General features: G+C 37.4%; 1 protein-coding gene across 21 annotated transcripts in view; it reads right to left on the bottom strand.

Annotated features, from left to right (window-relative positions):
- The window catches only part of MAGI2 (membrane associated guanylate kinase, WW and PDZ domain containing 2), a 706446-nt gene that overhangs the window by 141988 nt on the left and 544283 nt on the right, over window positions 1-20175 (bottom strand). For all 21 annotated transcript variants that reach the window (XM_086886645.1, XM_086886637.1, XM_086886631.1 and 18 more), the window contains 3 exons: window positions 15129-15186; window positions 8330-8451; window positions 6737-6919 (listed from right to left, as the gene is read on the bottom strand). In XM_086886645.1, the coding sequence (XP_086742771.1) occupies window positions 6737-6919; window positions 8330-8451; window positions 15129-15186 (363 nt within the window). The remainder of the gene's footprint in view (window positions 1-6736; window positions 6920-8329; window positions 8452-15128; window positions 15187-20175) is intronic.

Below are 20175 nucleotides of genomic sequence, written 5' to 3'. Positions count from 1 at the left end.
AAGAGTTCTGGTTACATAGAGACTCAGGATAAAATTGAGCGGACTAGCAATATTGACTCTTGCATAGTTTTGGCATTAGTTATATGATGCGCAAGCTTTTATGGTGAGAAATAAAAATGGATTAAATTAGATGGGATAAAGGTTATATCAGTTTGTCTCAGCTACAAACTAGCAGGGCATCTGTTAACTCTGTCTTTATGTCTGGTGCAAGGACCACAGCACTCATGTTGTGGTTCCAGTCTCCAGACCCGCACAATCTCCGTGATTTAAAAAGCCAAATTAACTTGTGATGAAAGAAGACTGGTACTGCAAAACCAGGCTGAGGTTTAAACAAATAGTTACTCTTCATATGTCTCACAAACTAGAAAATGTAACTAGAACTGGTGGTGGAAGGAACTATAGGTTTTGGTTTTACCTAATACAAATATAGTGCTTCTGCTGTGCTTTGCACCATTTCATCATCAGCCTGGAGGATGCTGGAATACAAGCAGTAAATATAACACAAATTCACACTGACTGGCCTAACGTGGGTGGGAGAAATAATTCCCCACAGTGCCTGAACTAATTTTTGTTATTGCTGTTAGTTACTTTCCAAACAGTTTATTTTCCTTCTCTGAACTCCACGGGATGATTAGCAACATATAGAGACAGAGAGGGATATGCAGTCTCAGCTACACTAACATCAGATGAAACATCCTAGCTTCCAAATAAAGCAGGGGTAGTAAGGGAAACAGATAATACAAGCTGGTTTTACATATGATGCTCTGCTCTCCCAGTCCTGCCTCACCTGGCATCAGCTTGCAGCTGCAAGACTGAGATTTCATGAGGCCTTGATGCATATTAAAAAAGTGTATTTGGCTGGAGATGCATAAGACCAATGAAAAGATGGTCCTTCCTCAGCAGTCCAACCAGTCCAACTAGTAGAACAGATTCTTACTTTCCTAACACCATGTCTTAACTTTGGGATGCCAGCTTTCCTGGAGCCACTGGATGGGAAATGTCAGGTAGGTGAGATAACTAAATTTCAGCCAGCTTCAGGTACTGTGGAAATCAAGCCCAACTTGTACGTGACCAGCTCCTGGTCAGTGCACCTCTTGGGATGGCAGCTGTGGTAAACATTTGGCTACCAAAGAAAGGAAATTTTGTAAAAGAGAAGATTATTGATTGGGTTTTGACTGATAGCACTTCAGAAAGACATGACCCGTTTGAAAAAGAACATAGGTACTGTGGTGTGTGGTCATGCTACAATGAATGATGTTCTGAAAGCATTAACATTTCCAGATGACTGCCAAGACATAGATTTTAACATATTTTCTTCTTTGGATTGAAGGTATTCTTTGTGCATAAATAGCTCATCTTTTCTGTTGCTCAAACTAGATAGTTTGCATCTCAGCTGAGCTCACATTAGGTAAGATGATGGTTTGTTCATGTGATCTGATGATGAATAAACAGGGAACAGAATTAACTTGTAAAAATTTAACTTGTAAAATTGCATCTTTTTGCAGATATCCCCAATTACTTCTGTCTTGAGTACTCCAGTCTTTATAAAGGTTGTAAGATATTAGCCTTACTGTGAAAAAATATGCATTAATGAAACTAGATAATTATTTCCTAAGCCTAGTGACATTGTAGGGTCAATCACCTGATAATGGATTTGGGCTTGCTCTTATTCACTTAAATAACACACATGGTTTTGTAGATCAACAAGTGTAGTTTCTCCAATTTTCTCACATTTAAAGTAACCTCAGTTTCTTGAAAAAATCATTATATGCAGGAGATTGTTATGGGTCTCGATGGTATGTTCATGGACAGAGGCAAGGCCATGGGTCACTCCCAGCATTTCTAACAGCTCATTCCCTTTGGAGATCTCTAAGGTGCAGTAGAAATTCTGAGTGGAGACCAATCTCTAGCTTTCTTCTCTAGGCTTCACCCTATTACAGTCATACAAAATTATAGATGTATGCTTATACGGTATGTATAGACATCTGTATTGTAGACAAGTAAATCTGTTAGCTGAACTTTAATTTGTGAATTTCTATCTCTGGAATAAATCAACTAATATAGAAAAACTACCATTCCTGAGAGAACAACATCTAAAAAAGCCCACGTTTGCATTGTTTACAGATGATTTAGCATCTTAAAGCTGGCCAAGTGCATGCTTGGCAGATGAAATGAAAGAACATATTTCCCCTTTCTTTATTCACACTGTTGAGCTATGACATTTCCCCACAGATTTATGTTTCTGGAAAGTTCAACCTGCAGTGACCAAAGTTATTCATCAGTCAGAAGGGTCATTGCCAGACTCCAAGAACCACTTTTGCACCATGTCTTTGAGCTGTTTCCTGAAAACTTTCACCAGAGGAAATGGAGCTTGCTGAAATGCAGAGTGAGACTCTTTCCCTGAGCTTGATTATGTGGGAGTGTTTCAGTTTATCCAGTCCATTGAATAACCTTGAGAGTTGTAGGAGAGTTTTTGCCTTTGCAGCTTGAGCTTTTATCTGACTCAGCCGCAGGCCTAAATCTTTGTTTGCCTTAGAACAGCAGTCAGTCAAAATCACTCACTGTATAAAAATCTTTTCATGTAGATGCAGTCTTTTACCAGCGATGTTCACTCAGCATTTTAATCGAATGCAGGGGCATTTTAAATACAGAGAGTTTTCTGTTGGATGCATGAGGCTTCAGACAAGACAATGTAATCTTCCAGAAAAGAATGTGGTATCAGTTTCTAGGTTGTCCTGAGACAGAAAGAGATGCTGTGGAGTGTAATGTTCATATCCAGCAGTTTGATTGAGCTCCAAATGCTAAAACACATCCTAGAAAGGCATTTTCAGGATTATTAACAACCATTAGTGCACAGATGCTAGATTTACATGGGGGCATAATAGCCCCTACAAATTCTGAAACATCTGGCAAATGGGATCAGGAATTTAATTTTGGTTGTTTTTGATTCTTCCACTGAGATGTGGTTCCTCTGAGTCTGCTTGTGAGGTTTATTGAGGGTGTAGGACAAATATAAATACCTCTTAGTGCCCAGCACTGGGCACCAAGTGGTTCTGGTAGCTTGTTGGGACCTCAGATATCTCTTGTTGCATCTCAGTGCACTTGGTTTGCCTCATTGCTTTGTTTCACAGCAATGCCAAGTCACTGTCAGGCAGCTGCTTCTGTGTTCCCAGTGGCTTCCAGGCTTTCAGCAGTGCTCCTCAGGGGTCAGAACTGGGACAGGCACCTTTTGACATCTTTGTTGGATTTGGACACAGGAATTGAGTGTGCCCTCAACAAGCTTGCCAATGACATCAAGCTGCATGGTCACATGCTGGTTTAGCGGAAGGTTCACCTGTTTCTGGTATGGGAAGTGGGACTGGATGATCCTGAAGGCCTTTACAACTCAAACCATTCTATAGCTCTATGTTCCAAAGGATGAAATCCAAAATTTCCCATTTTGAAATCTTTAGGTCAAATTGCTTTGTTATGATCATATTAAAGGGCGACAGTGTCTTACAAAGACTCACTCTTTGCATAGCATTTGTCTAATACAGGATATATCCTAATATAGGGTTTATCTAGTATAGGATACCCCTATATTAGATTTAGGGTGAGGAAATAAACCAAAGTTACAATGGTAGTTTCCTATGAGCTTGTTTCTTTAACAATTTGCTTGGAGTACAGCTCCGGTATCTTCAGCTTGTGGCCAAATTTTAGGTAAGATAAACAAGATGGTGCCTTTTCTTTGTATTTCCCCCAAATCTGATGCAGGTCTGAAGATTTCAATAACCACTTGGCCAAAAAATAGTAACAGCTTTGCAAGGGAAAGGGACCAGAATCATATTAGAGCTGGGGGAACCAGTGCTGTGGTTTTCCCTTACACTCAGGCTGCTTCAGAGATCATGGTCACTGCCCTCAGACTTTCTACTATGATGCCCTATTGCCACAACATGATGCTTTAATCATTAACCAAAGCTTCCCATGACTCTGATCATATCTGGAGTACATATAAATTGAACACAAAAGAATCTTTTGTATCAAAAGAATAAATAAAATCTATTCAAAAAGTTCTATTTATTATCCAATAATGCCTAACTAACAAACAAAAAGAAACAGATGCAATTTCAAGTAGTTTTCCAATGTAAAATTTTAACAGTTTTATGAACAAAAAGCTATTGATGGAACCTGGGAGGCTTTCATATCTTCAGTTGACTGTATTGTAAAATAGCTCAATAGGGAGAAAAATTCTAATTCAAGAAATGTGAAAAGGATTTGATATCAGGAAATACAAGCACTTTGTTGAACAAAACTTTTATAAAAATTCTGACCTTATATATATATTTTTTTCAGTTTACCATTAACATATTTATAAATTACTTTAGTCATAGAAAGCATGTTGGATGCCACAATCATTAGCCTGAGATTCTCCAATTACTTTTCATCAGAATCCATCACTCTTGTTAAAAATGAAGGCATTTGAGGACAAAATTTGTTCTAATTTTATAAGTTTTGGGGTCACATAATTGTAGAGTGATTATATATTTGAATGTATATATCTGTTTTGCATTCTTGATGTGGTTGAATTAATTACTTGAGGAAAAAAACAATGCTACTTCTATGCATTTTAAAGAACATTTTTCTTACATGCTCTAATCACAGTGCATAACTACAATGATGACCATCAACAGTATTATGAAACTCATATTCAATTTGAGCATAAAAATTCAATTAAATTGCAAGGATACCCTGTTTTCCAGAGAAAATAACTCCATATGACCAAGTTCACTAATAACCAGCCCACATTTCTGAGGGATTAGCAAGTAACTATATTTGAATTCTGCATCTGAGAATGCTAAACCCTGACAAACAAAGAAAATCTCTCATGCCAGGCATTAGATAGCAGGAAAATATTAGGGGAGAAATGAAGCTTATGTCACTGAAATCTTCTGAACTTCAGGAAGTCTGTTGTATCCTTTGTTCACCTAATCAGCTAATTTAATAAATTTTGCCTTTGGGAACTAAACTGCATTAAGTTAAAATAGCAACAAGAACTGAGAATTAAAAAGATATTAGACTAATGTATTTTTGTAAAATCAGTGCCAAAAATCTATATTCTACTTATTTTTTACCTTCTGTTTCTTCACATAAATTTTCTGTTTGTCTATTTTTCATTAGAAACATTATGCTGACTATAATATTAGCTTTGAAGTAAATCCTGTTTGGGTTTTTTTAAAGAATACTTTTCACAACCTTTACACTTCCTACTTGGCAAGTCCTAGATAGTTCTACAAAATAAACTAGAATCCAGGTTGATTTATTCTGACATACGAATATGACTATGATAAAAAAAGCTGACTACAATAAAAGGATGAAATGAAATTTCCAGAAAAATCACTTCAGATTATTCCACCATCATTTGTGCCTGCATGGGTTTCTGTGTCTGCTCCCTGCGTTGTAACACAATAAAAGGATCTTTCTCTGCTGCTGTGATCCATCCACAATGATCTATTATCAAAGTTTAGGACATTTTCTTCATAGTGAGTCCAGCCACCATGAAATGGTTTTTCTACAGAGGCAACAAAAATCCCAAACGAGCATTTCCTTATTTCAGTGTCTTGGTAAGAAATGGATAAATTATGCACATGGGATAAATTATGCTGGGGAGAGATGGTACAGAGTGACAGGGCTGCACAAACAAGAGAACACAGGACTTCAGTCCCTACTAACCAGCTGTACCTGTGGAAAGCCCAACTGGACCTAAAGAATAAAAATCATAGAATAATAGAATGGTTTGTGTTGGAAGGGACTTTCAAGAACATCTACTTCCCTTGCCACCCACTAGATCAGGTTGCTCAGGACCCTTTCCAACCTGGCCTTCAACAGTTATGGGGATTAGGTGTCCACAAATTCTGGGCAAAAGTCTTCACCATGAGAGTGGAGAAAGTCTGGGACAGGAGACCACAGAGGCTATGGAATCTGTGCCTTATGAAATTTTCTCAAGTCCCTGAGAAACCTGATCCAATCACAAAGTTAGCCTTGTTTTAAGCAGGGGGCTAGTAACTGAAGGTCCCTGCCAACTGAAATCATTCTATTATTCTCTGACTGTCTATTCCTAAAGAAGATGACAACTCCATGGAAAATGAATTCATCTTCCTACAAGAGTTTCATCCATACATAGGCCTGATGTGACCTTTCAGACAGTGGTTTGCAGTCTTTATCAATCTGTGAATATGAAAATGTTTGCAGTGGTGGTCCAGATCTTCAGAGCAGCTTTCAATCTCTTCAGAAGGAGTTTCTTTCATTTCATGAGTTTTCACAGATCCTTTTTTAATAGGACACAAATGTCTGTGTGTCCATATGCCACACTGAAAACTCTTGTTATGATGGTTTTAATGAGAACATTATTGGATCAGACTCAACTGATTATTTTGCAAAACCGCCCATACTAAAGATATAAATCTGCACTTAGTAGTCTGTGCTCTCTATCTCTTTTCTTTCCATGTAGACTTCTCTTAAGTAAACAGCCTATAAACCATATCACATTTTTATGCAGGGAATTGTAGAGATATTTTCTTCTTTAAAATATTGTGAAATGGGGAAAATAAGCTATCTGGTATTTATTAGCATGAAATTTTTACCACAAACTTACCTTTTCTACATATTAACACAGAAAGTCATATGGAAAACTCATGGAGGGAGTGAGACTCAGAAATCTATTTCCCATATAAAAGAATAGAGGGACTTTCATGATTACCTGTTTCCATTTTCCCATCTTGTGCTGCAGGCCCATCAGGAATTACACTCTTCACCTGGAGAAACTCATCTGGCTCGTCCCCACCAATGATGGTAAATCCAAAACCCATGTTGCTTTTCTTAAGAGTTGTGCTGAGGAAAGTCCCCTTCAGCTGTGATGCATCACGGGTGAAGAGTGGTTTTTCTACATCAGCCAACACAAACAAGAAAGACAAAAGTTCTGATCTAGTCACAACACAGCAGGGACAGCAGATAACAATATTGGCTGACACCAAGTGGCAGTGTATCAAAGGCAAGAAAATAAAGAGTGCAGGCATTCCGGGAAAAATATTTGTGGGTTGTTGTATTAATAAAAAGCTTAAAAAATATTTCTTATCTATGGCAGATCAGCTGTAAATGAAAAGATATAAATATCCTTTGATATTAGAAATCCATTTTGAAGTGGATATTGTGTAGCTAAAATAATTACAACAATAAAAATGATCTGTGATGTAATTTAAAAACCTCTTTCCTAACCTGTAAATTCAGCTTTGTCTACAAAGTAATACACTCTTCATTATTTCCCTCCCAAACACAGCAAGGAAAATATCCCCTGTGAATGTCTCATTCCACTTGTTACCAAGAAGAAGTAAATATTAGACGAGCTTTTCTCTCCAAACACACGGGGTTTAGGCATCCATCAAGTGACACACATGACTGCTGTGCAAACTTTGTGTCCCCTCGTGCCTCGGGGCTCGGTGTGGGTGCCGGGGGGTCCATGCTGCACACTCGGTGAGGGTGGGTTGGGGAACGTGCAGTTTGTGACCCCAGCTGGTCCCGGGGCTGGCGGGCAGCGGGGACGTACCGTACAGCCCATGTGCCCCGGCGGGGACACGCCGGCACTGCGACAGGTCATTCACGCTGCGGGACCTCCTGGGAACAGGGCGCAGGCGGGCAAATTTGGGTCTAGGTAAGGTTGATGAGGAGCTTTCTACTGTTACAAAGGAGAACAAGCCTCATTCTCTGACTACAACCTTACATTAAAGTTCATTTTTCTGTACCAGTACTGTTTGCTGCTTATCCAGCTCCTTTTGAGCACATTAATTTTTATGTCACCAAGTGGCTGCATTCTTGTAAACTCCTGTAACACTGTGCTTGAGGCTTTTAACTTAATTGATGCTTGCTAGATGAGCTAGCTAAGAAGCATACCAAACATCAATTAAGAGTAATTTAGAGAAAGTACAATTAAGTATTTCGGCATTGCCATCCTCGGGTGCTCAAGAGAGAGTCATATATTCCCAGGAACAGAATTTATGATTTTATTTAGAAAATTACTTTAGGATTCTTATTGTGCTTTCAGTTTCTCAGCCCTTAGGAAACACTAGATTCAACTTTTCTGGTTTTTCTTTGCGCCTCTGTAAGTTTTAGATGGCTGGTGAGTCTTGCAACAATTGGAACTCGGACATTTAAGGGAGAATATTGTTAAGATATAGGTGATAACCTTTTGAGCATTGGCAACACTACTGTTTTAACTACACTATGACAAAATCATTGTCACAAAAACAGAAGAGCAAGATCTTTCGTTTTAACTAAGACAGCTGACGTGGTACTATACCTCGGAAACCTTGGGCCTGCATAGGCTTTGTTCCAAGTTCTGCGTTGGGCATGTTATGCTGCTGTAGCTTCCTTTTTGCTTCTAGGACAGGGTTTTCAAATTGAGTTCTTCTATTTATGTGGCTGAAAAAAAATGGTTTTTGATTAAAAACTAGATTCAGTTGGGTAAAATGATAATTTTCATAGTAGGGTGCTGTATGTGGCTAAGGTGTGTGTGGTTAAACTGTGAGGGGCCCCCAATGGGCTGGAGTGTGTCCCTTACATTCCACACAATTTTGTTGGGGATGAGAATATACAACCAGTGCCCTGTGTAATTAACAGCTCTGAGCAGCATCCTATCGCTTCAATATGCTGAACTCTGCTACAGACAAATGGTTTTCATCTATGGGACTACATATAAAACAGCAGCACTGCTGAAACATGCTACAGCAACAGTTTTTTGTGTCTTCAGCATGACCACTGTTCTGTGTATGATTCAAAGGATCTCAACCAGTTTTGTGCATTATTATCAATTAGTTGTGTAAGTGAATTTACTCAGTCACTTACAGAAAAAGAAAAGCCTAGACAACAGAGTTCTTTTATGATGGTAATTTACAAATAAATCTAACACAGGTAGTAAACATTAATGAGCATTACATAGGTCATATAGAAATATCAGAAAAGTTAGTAGACACATTTTTTCTTGATAATTTACATTCCCTACCACAGGTCATTAAAACCATCTCTGGCATTACATCATTAGTTTTCTGCATTTTGTTTAGGATATGATCTTTACTACATACTGTCACCATGTCCTTGATTTTAATTCTTTAAAGCACACATTTTATCAATCCCTGAGCTATCCTTCAGTCCTGTCCTGGGATATATTTTGCATCTAAAGGAGGTAAAACAATTCAGTAGGCTGCATGGAACATAGGTGCAAGATAGGATCGCAAGAGAATACAACGAAGAGAAGGGGCTTGTGTTTCAAACACTATTCCAGGGGAAGACATATATACAGAAGGACAGGCTTATGTCACTCCTTATTTGTTCTCACTGCGTTACCATCTACTGAGGTCTTCTGAAAATCCAATCCCAATCATGAGTTTAAGCACTTGGACAGGTTACCTGGTAACTTTCATAACTCTAAGATCCTAAAAGGGTCTTTTTTTACATTGCAGTGACCTTTTGTGCCACATTAAGCACTTTTCAGATCCTTTGAGATTTTGATCCTAACACCACTTCAAAGAAAATAAGTGGAATTGCCATTAGGAACTGAGATAGAGGAAAGGCAGCAAGTCCTATGGGAGTGCAATACACTAGCAAAATAGGATTTAGTGGCCAGTATTAATGAAGTGAAAAGACTTTCAGTCATGTAAAAGAATATTTGATTTAATGAGATGAAGTAAATGTGATAAATCTTTAAGTTGTTTCTTTGTTCACACGGCTGTAACTCATTCAAGTGGCTGCTATCTTACTCTCATACTCTAAAATTTTGATTACTAGCTTTCAGTAAATTTTGGTCTATGCTGTAGACAAAGAAAGTCTCTCTCATTTACTTCTTTCTTCAGACAGGTTGTTTAAGATTCTAGGTGTTCCTTTCCTAGACTTTTACTTTCTGTAATTTCAGTAATTGTCAGCACCTTATTCTAGAAATTTATGAAGGGGAGAAAAAATTCACTAGTTAAAAATGGAGAAAGCAAGATATGTATTTAAAAAAGTAACCATGAACTAACATAAGCATGAAAAAACTAATTATGCAATGTGTTTATCATGTGATGTATTTCCATGTTGTAAAGGAAATACTGCTTTTGCCTTTACACAAGACAATGATGAAACTCAATAAAGTTCTGAGTACCCATGATCAAATTAAATGAATCTATATGAAAGGTTTACAGGAAGACCAGTGAAATAGAGTGTTCTATTATAGAAGACCAAAGGAGTTTTAGCTTCGGATTCAAGAAGAATTAATTGTGATATATAATTGCATTCTATGAGTACATTTGAAAGTAAATATTGGAATGTATTAGAGATGCTAGGATTTCAGACATGAAGTCTGTAGGCTTTTCACAATCGAAGTGTGAAGTTTGAAAACAGCATCCAGTAGGAGGTATGGAGTACAATATCTAGATTGTTTTATGTTAGCATTTGATAAGGTTAAAACTAGGGTTGCTACACGTGGGTTAATTGATCCAACATAGCGATTGCCTTTTACTTTAGGGGCTCTGAATTATCCTGCCCTGTTCTCTAGCTGCCCTCCACAAGAGCAGAGATATCCCATGGCTTTTGTGCCATATCATGCAGGACACATCACAGAGCTGCAGGAGGGCCTCTGCAGACCTAAGATTCAACTTCTATGTGGTTCTGTGATATAAAAGAAGTTGGGATTTTAGCTAATCCATGTTCATGGCTCCAAAAAATTACTTACTGTGGAAATGACATCACAGCTAGAATCCATTTCCTACTGCCTACCTACAGTTGCTAGGTAGAGTTTAAGTTGTGGTTTGGTCCATTCAAACAGAAATATCTTTGATAACAGCTATATTGAAAATGGCATGTTGTCCTATCAGATTAGATAGCAAGATTAATACACAGGTTCTTGAAGCACCTCATGTTGCTGGTACAACTTCAATAACTCTAAACTCCAATTTATTCCCACATTTTGACTGGGTTTTTTTGGTAGTCTGCAATCTCAAGAGCACAATGTGAAATTTCCAACTAAATTAAAAAAATTGCATTAAATATTGTGTCCAAGAGGAGTCAAATAAAATAAAATTATATTTATAATCAGTCATTTTTATCAATCAGTAATGTTGTATTATGTTTCTATACTGATGATACATGAAACTCTTTTATGCAATTTTAAGTACAGCTTCATGGCTAAATCAGAAAAAGTGCTCTTGATGAGTTCACTTGAGAAAGAAGTTGTTAAGCTAAGTAATTCTCTTAAAAGGACATTCTAGCTTTTCATCTAGCTACTTCCACAGCACACAAAATAAATATTACTAGTCTAGGCCTTCGTAAGACAAACCAAATATATGTTTTAGAGATGGTTACAAGTAAGTGCTTTTGTGGTTAAAACAGATTTTGGATGGTAGCCAAAATGTATTGCTAATTTCTCATAGGATCTAATTCAGTGAACAATTCTAATTTCAATTTTCTTCCTTTATTTTATACAATATATATTAAATCAAAAATCCTAATCCAAAACTTAATCCAGCTGATTTCTTCTAGTGCCACTGTGGCTGTGTGGAGAAGGAAGCTGGTGCTGCTGGCTCCTGTTAGCTCACTGTATCTTAACTGGGGACAAACACTCAGAGATAGGATTTTCTTTTGATCTGTGTTTACTTGTGATGTCAAAATACTCTGTCTGTCTAATGAAGAGGTACCATCACCACCAGCCAGCCTATAAGATACAGACTCAGTTCTGCCCTCTCAGCAATCAGTGGGGCCAGGCTAAGTTGTTTTTGTGAGGAGTTTCAGGTTAGATGCACCTAAGACAACTGAAACACATCCTTAGGAGATTTGTGGGCTGTAGTGCCTAATTTGAAGACTATAATTGGTGGTCAAGGCACTGAACTCTGACAAAATGGTAGCAGGTCAGAGCATGGGCACCAGTACAAGGATTTTAACCTATCTCCTTTTCTTAGCTACTTTAATATGTGGGGTTGAGTTATTTTTCTGGTTTTTGCCTATAGCTTTCGAAATTGTTGCCTATTACCCAATAGAGTAATTCTGGGGGTCAGGATGCCCATAAAATGGATATTCTAATGCATAACTTGTTAGTGCCTTTCTACTCTTTTTACTCACATTTTTCAGTTGATAACACTTTATAGTGAAAAAGAGACCTGAGATAATTTCTTTCTATTTGAGTAGTAACAGAGCATTGTCAGAAGTTGTTAGTCAAGGAGGTATATTTTTCCAGAATAAATACCTATACGGCTAATTTAGCTGTTCTATTAAAGAGCCCATGTCTGGAAATTGAGCTCTGTGTTGTAGTTAATCATCCTCAAAGAGGGAAACAATCTTTTGGCGATTAGAATCCTGAAAGACCCAGTGCACTCTAATGACTACTTTCTCTCCATAGTCCTGCACAGCTCAGTGCTGTTAGTTCTTAGTTTACCGATTCAGACCAGATTGCATGCAAGTTAACAAACATATAGCAAACACTTCTCATTTATGGCAAATGTCTGCACAAATGAAGTCTGGACCCTCATAACAAAGCAAATGAAAATTATAACATTATCTCACACCTGCATTAATGCACGGTTAAGAGAAGTTATACTGGAGACTTTTGTAACAGAATTTCCAAATACGTTGTGATTCATCTTTAGGAACTCGACTAGCAAGAGGTCTAAATTCCTTTGTTTTGGTTTGTTTTCTTTTTTAGCTTCTTCTCTGGTATCAGAATATTTGAGCTGAACATGGCTGCTCCTTGTAAGGTGAAATAGAGCCTGCCTGCCTCATTACTCAACCTTACAAACTTCCCATGGGATGTGACAACACCAGTGAGCAGAGTCCTTCTTTCATGAGGATTTTGTAGGCCTGCATGTCAACTTGGACTGGCCCTGAATGTGTGGAAGCTTGTAACCTTGCTTTTCATAATTTACCTACTTTTCTGACAAAATTAAGAGAGTTAATTGTAATCTGATTTTATCTAGTTAAAAATGAACACATCTGTTCAATCCTGGTAATAAAAAAGCTGAGACTGTTATATATTGTAGCAGGAAAAATGGAAAGTAATCTTTGTTTAAAACTTACTGAGCTCAGACAACAAATTAAACTACAGCTACATTTTACTGACTATAAAACTCCATGTGAATTTAGCAAGGCTGCAGTTTTAATGTCATACCATGAGCATCCATTCCACTTCTAAAAACCTCAGAGACTGCAGTAGGTTTGATGTATTGGTCCACAAATCTTATCTGTGTTAGGATTAATAAATTTGGCACTAACAGCCTTAAAATATGTAATTGCACGATAACATCTGGGCCTGGTGTCTTGCATCTGTTTACCTATGGCTGGACATGAAATGCAGAAAAATAATTGTTCCTTTTCTGACTCTAGTGGAGTGTGAGCCTTGCTGGTGGCAGAATGCCTTGGGCTGCACTAACAACCAAGTGGAGTCTCAGTAAGAGATTCATGCACAGAAATTGCACAACACCTGTTAAACCCCAAAATACACTGAAAACCACTGGAGCAGAAGCTTTGCTTACACCCAGCAGCTGCATGATTGCATGTTCAGAAATCTTTGGCAGGGGTGAAGTACAAAATAATATGAGAACTGCAGCCCCTATCTGCTTGGGGACGTCATAAAAGAACTCAGGCATCGCAAGGGGGAGTAATTTAATGGTATTATGTAGGGACTTCAAAACTTATCATTTACTTGACTCTGGACTGGCAAAGGTGACTTGAGCTAAGCAGCAAAGTAGATGGAGCTGCTGCCTCTTTCACCTGAGGGCAGGAAGCAAGCTGGGGACAAAGAAGGAGAGCAGGTGCTCTGGCATTTGGAGACCAGGACAGAAGGACTAAGCAGAGCGTTATCAAACACCATTTTCAGCTGTTTGTTTGCTTCGTGGAAGGCTGGGGAACATGCAAGGGCATCCACAAGCTGATGCTGTTATAGCAGGTAAGAAAGGGTCATCTTATATCTTCTACACATCCAGAAATCAGATGAATTTTTTGTCTCCCTGCACCTTTGAACCCTTGTATAATAGCAGCATATCCTAGAGCCTGGAAAAGCTGCATCTCCAATAACTGTCCAGGGCATTCCTCCAGTTTGCGTGTTCATATGGATTCAAGAGACCAAGGGAAAAATGCGAGACACAAAGGAAATTTTCTATTTTCTATGAAATAACTAGATAAATATTCTTCTTGAGTGTCAGGATTTGAAACAGATTTAGGGTCAGGGGCCATATTCTTTAAAGATCTCTCTTGTTTAATAAAAGGCACTAATGGATAGCTGTTTCCCAACCTTTCAAGTGTTGTCTGCACAGTGACAGGAATGTTTTTCTATCTCCTCTCTTGCATACTGTCTGTAGAGAGCAGAGTGTGAATTGACCCATCCCAAGCAGGTATCATAATCTGAATTTAGATTCATTTTGCGTAAGTCTAATTCACTAAGTTAAGTTAAAAAGCAGAGGAACTCATGTCTCAGATTTACTTATGTACAAACTGGCCAGGTTCTACCATTCAAACAAAAAGCATTTTGTTGGCCTTTGCATAGAGGAAGAAGCTTTTTTTTCTTGTTTCATGACCAAAATAAAATCTGAAGAAAAAGAAAGCAAGGACTGTGCTATGAAAATAGAATTTATATTGTTTTCAGCTGCACTTTTAAATACAAAATAACACATAAAATTTTATATGTACTGTATAAATAACTTGACTTCTGGGACAACCAGTATAAACATTTGATTTGCAGTGAGGACTACCCAGAAACAGATCTTAACTGTGCTAAAATGATTATGCTTTGCTCTATTCATTGATTAACGAGGTTTTTATACCTTGCTGGATATCCAAAGCTTAAATAGAAAATGCAACATTTCTTTAATGGATATGTTCTTTGTACAAGCATCAGCTGGAATGAAATTAAACCAGACTCTGGATAAAGGGAGTGACTGAATGCCTCAGTCACTGACCGGGGACACTTCCAATATATCTGGATACATTAACTTCACTGATGATTGAGAATTCCTGGTATACCCTTAGTTTAACATACCAAGTAATTGTACCCATTCCTTGCCAGGCTGAGCATTGCAGAGGATACCAGTATTAGGTTATGACATATTAATAGCAATTTAATATTGAACTTGTGAACTTACTCAACATAATAAGTGCCATAAATGGGATCATCAATTTTCTCCCAGCCATATGGAAGCTCTGAAAAACAAAGAGTTAATCCCTCTCAGTAAATGCAGTACAGAATGCAAAGATTTTTAATAACAAAATTGCTGATCTTTGCTGGGTGTTGAGGGAAATAACAGTGAAATTAGATACAGTGACTAAAGCAAATACCAAATCTTGAACATACCCCACGGCAGCCACAAGTAGTAGTAACTTGGAAATTCGCATGCAAAACCAGCTCTCAGTTTCTAGAGCAACACATTTTGGTTGAACTTTTTATTGTTCCAACAGTTGTACCAGCCAACAGCTGTAACACATCTTGTGTGACATCACTGCCAGAGGAAGTGAGGACATTCTATTTTCACAAATTTGTACACACAAAAATCATATTTTGCTTTTTGAGCTGTTTTCTTAGGAATCCTGGAAAGGTTGGTCTAGAAGGAACAAAAAGAGTTTGTCTCCTGACAGATAAACACAATGAGTACACTGAAATGTTTTCATTATTCGTCTTACGGTACGAATTACGAATCTTACTGCAATTCCACATTCTCCAAAGACATCCTGTTCCAAAGTTTAGTTATATATCAGGAACACAGGAGCACAGAACAGTATGTGAAAGTAAAAATCAAAGTAAGATATTGTAGCATCATCTGAACATAAAGCTAACTACATTTTTGCAGAAACAGATGTCCCTACAACATTCTGGTCTTAATAATCAAAATGTTATAAATATTAATTTAATAATCTTGAAAAATCAATCTGCATTCACTTATAACCAAACTGCCACATATATATTCATGTACATCCATACTTATTTGATTTTCATTCACACTGAATGCTTAAAAAATTATTAAACTGCCAACAGAATTTCACCTTGTGTTTAAAAGGCAGCAGACAGACAGAGGCAGCAAGTATCTCAGTTGACATGAACAGAGTAAATACCTCAGTGCCAGATGTGGTGACTTGGATGGAAGAGACTCACAAAGCAATGTGCATTCCCATCATGCACAGGTATTGATTGAATTCTATGCAGTTAAATACTATGACACAATGTATGGGGAGTGGTACTGAGATTCTATAAGAAAATTTGACTTTGGAATTCCTTATCTCAGATTTTTGTTTTCTTTTAAACTCTGTTGCATTATTTTAAAGTAACTTTTTGGAGACAATGAATGCTGAACTAGACAGAACAGAACTGATGTAGATCATATTGAATAGTCATTACACTGGTCATAAAGAAGTACTCCTAGATGACAAGAGAGCTTTTTTTTTTCACTGACAATATGAATAGGCAATTATTGACATGCTGAAAGGGGCAAATAGGAAAGTAAAGCCTGAGTGGCAAAAGGGAGGTGAAAGGGTTAAAAGGCCATGCTGAGATTAGCTTGTTACTTCTCCTTTAAATGCATATGTAGTAGCTGATCCTTTATTGAGTGAATCTGTTTAGACTACTGTGGTCTTCATGTCATGTTGGCCCCAGGGGTTGTTCCTGCTCAGTCTATTCAAATTTTGCAATGAAGGATACAACCCTCTGCCAGACAGGCAGATGAGAAAATGGCACATTAGTTTTTTCGTAATTTTTAACAGAAGGCTTAATGTTGATGCTTAATTTTTACTGTTATTCTTAGAATATTGTTAGCTTTGAAATCTTCTTAACACTCTGAACTGCTTTTGTCAGGGCAGTTTTGTTATTGTCACTTCATAGGAATAAAGGCAGCATAAGGTATTCAAGCAGGTCACAAAATTACAGAATGGCTGATGTTGGAATTGAACTTTGGAGGTTGTCTGGCCCAACCCCTCTGCTCAAAGCAGGGTCATCTAGTTCAGATTGCTCAGGACCATCTTCAGTCAGTGCTTGAGTATCTCCAAGGATGGAGACCCCACAGCCTTTCTGGGTAACTCAGTCTGTGCCCTTTTGCCTCCTGTCCTGTCACCAGACACCACTGCAAAGAGCCTGGTTCTGTTCTCCTTGCACGTCCCTACATATATTTATTTAGATAGATAAACTCTCCCTTGAACCTTCACTTCTTCAGGCTAAACCATCCCAAGTCTCTAATCCTTTCCCCATAGGAGGGATGCTCCAGTCCCTTAATTGTTTCAGTGGCCATTCTCTGGACTCTCTACGTCCATGTCTCTCCTGTACTGGGAGTCCTGGATCCAGTACTCCAGCTGTTTCTCACCTGTGCTGAGCAGAAGGGCAGGATAATTTCCTTGATCTGCTGGTGATGTTCTGCCAAGTGCAGTCTAGGAAGCTGCTGACCTGCTTTGTTGCAGGGGTACATCACTGGCATGTCAAGGCTCTAAGCATTAGAAAGCCCTGGTGACGCTCTTTCCAGACCTTCTCAGAACTTGAGTAAAATGGGGTGAGCCTAAAATGGCTCTCAAAAAATCCTGTGGATCTTGGGACAAAACTGTTCAACGTAATCCATAAATATTCAAAAATAAATCAGCTGATGCACAAATCCTGTACTGCCCCTACAGAAAGTTTCACTGCCAACTCATGCATGATAAACAAGGCAAAAAATCTGCTAAGAAAATTATGCTCTTACCAAACACTATGACACAGAATGAATATAAAGTGTTAGCTTAAGTACTATTAGTACATTTTATTTTCATTTAACATTGCACAGTTTTATTCTGCTAATTAATTTAATGTTGCTTTCATATCTGTCCATCTAAAATTTTATTTCCTTAGAGAAAACTCAAACAGGTACCAGTAACACCAGGACGTAGAAATACAAGCAAACACATCCCCATATACATACACACACAGGTGTGCATAGGTTCCTCTCCCAAAGTGCAACAGTAGATGCATTTTTTTTCCAAGTATGAAATAAATAAATAAAAAAGTAGATATTTTGTCCAACTATGAAAGTAGGTATTTTTACGTAAGTGTATACACTACAAGTATATAGATGCCGATGACATTTAATTTTACATATTCATAAAAATCTGAAATAATAGAGGATTCACTATTAACTTACTGGTGTATTTTTTCCTAAAGTAATACTTAACTTAATTGTACTTATCAACTGGCACAACTACAATAAGGAAGAAGAAAAAGTAGTGTAAAAGTCTCTAAAAAATTAACATATTGGATATATTAAGGAGAATCCACTTTTAAATGCATGGATTGAACGACTGATTATTTAACATCATAAGATAGCCACGGGTTCAGAAGAAAGATAAACAAGATTACCTTTGTGTACCATACATACACTCCATATAAGGTTATGCTCTGATTTTATTATTCCATTTAAGATTTGGCCTATAAGGTATGTTTAATTAAAACTCTGTGTTGACCAGTAAAACAGAATTGCTAGAGCACGAACCCCAGGCCCCTGCCTGTTGAGAATGGCAAATAAGATTAGTGGAGTGTAGTTTACTACAGAGGTTCTCTAAGAAGAATCTTCTGCTACATTAGCTTTCAAGAGCACTGTGATTATTTTTCATTACATTAAATAGTGGCATCTATTCCATTTTTCACTATTGAAATGAAAGATTAAAGGTCAGAAATACTTTACTGCTTCATAAAACAGTAAGCTAAGCATTTGCCAGATTAGGGCTGAGGGCATTACAGTTTCTCCTTTTGATTTCACTCTGCTCAGAGATGATCATTAGGGATGAAAATGAACAGTAAATATTTGTAAAAGAGAATTATTGTAAAACACTAGTGAAGGAGATTGCTGATGGCCACCATGATGTGAATACGGAATGGAGCTATGTCTAATAGCTGATATTCATTTCATAGCATCAGCACGCTCAACCACGTGCAATTTTTGCAAGCACTAGTTCATGGATAGAGTTATAATATGACAGACATCTTCATCTTTAGGAGCTCAACATTTCTATCTCTCTTGTCCTCCAAGTCTATAGACTGCTGAAAGCTTTCTCTCTATAAAAGGAAAAAACCTAAAAATCTACCTTTTATTTTTAAATTTTAAATATTTAACACTCTCTTATCATCCAGTGCAAGGCCTGTTCAGGAATATTTATAAAATCACCTTTTAAAAATCAGTATAGTTTGTCCAGTGGTTGGCAGTGCTGACACTGTGAGTGGATTTAAGGGTGCTGGATAATATGTATGGTATGTTTATATCCTCCAGATTTTGCAATGTATGCTTTATTCCTTACAAGAGAAGCAGCATCCAGCCAACACCACTCATCCAAAATAACCTTTGCTCAGTAAATATCTGTAAGAAAGAAAAGAAAAGAAAAGAAAAGAAAAGAAAAGAAAAGAAAAGAAAAGAAAAGAAAAGAAAAGAAAAGAAAAGAAAAGAAAAGAAAAGAAAAGAAAAGAAAAGAAAAGAAAAGAAAAGAAAAGAAAAGAAAAGAAAAGAAAAGAAAAGAAAAGAAAAGAAAAGAAGGAGAGAAGGAAAGAAAGAAAGAGAGAAAGAAAGAGAAGAAAGAAAGAGAAGAAAGAGAAGAAAGAGAAGAAAGAGAAGAAAGAGAAGAAAGAGAGAAAGAGAGAGAGAGAGAGAGAGAGAGAAAGAAAGAAAGAAAGAAAGAAAGAAAGAAAGAAAGAAAGAAAGAAAGAAAGAAAGAAAGAAAGAAAGAAAGAAAGAAAGAAAGAAAGAAAGAAAGAAAGAAAGAAAGAAAGAAAGAAAGAAAGAAAGAAAGAAAGAAAGACTGATACAAATTTGAGCAGGTCACTTTAATAGTCAATTGTACTGCCTTTTCATAACAGACTGCTTATGCTAATGGTTCAGATGCTGTTATCCTGCCTTCTAAAAGCTGTTTCATTTCAGAATGATTTTTAATGGTGCCACTTAACATTCTCTAGGGATGGAGGAAAGAGTACATTTTGGATCTCAATGTGCCATGATGAAAAAGCATACTACCAAGCCCAGAGATTAACTTTCCTGAAGTTTATATTTTACTAACTGAGTTAAAGAGAGTCAAAAAAATTCTCAAGGTTTCAGAACAGCAGACAACACTGTGTCACTACCCTGCTGACAGGCTGGAAAGAAAGATGAGAAACATATTTCCTGATTCACCTGCAAATCAAAATATTTATATAGTTCA

The sequence above is a fragment of the Cyanistes caeruleus genome, chromosome 4, assembly GCF_971803275.1.
Source record: "Cyanistes caeruleus chromosome 4, bCyaCae1.hap1.1, whole genome shotgun sequence".
In the NCBI taxonomy this organism is placed as follows: domain Eukaryota; kingdom Metazoa; phylum Chordata; class Aves; order Passeriformes; family Paridae; genus Cyanistes; species Cyanistes caeruleus.
The sequence above is the reverse complement of the archived record's forward strand: the minus strand, read 5'-3'. Positions and strand labels throughout refer to the sequence as shown.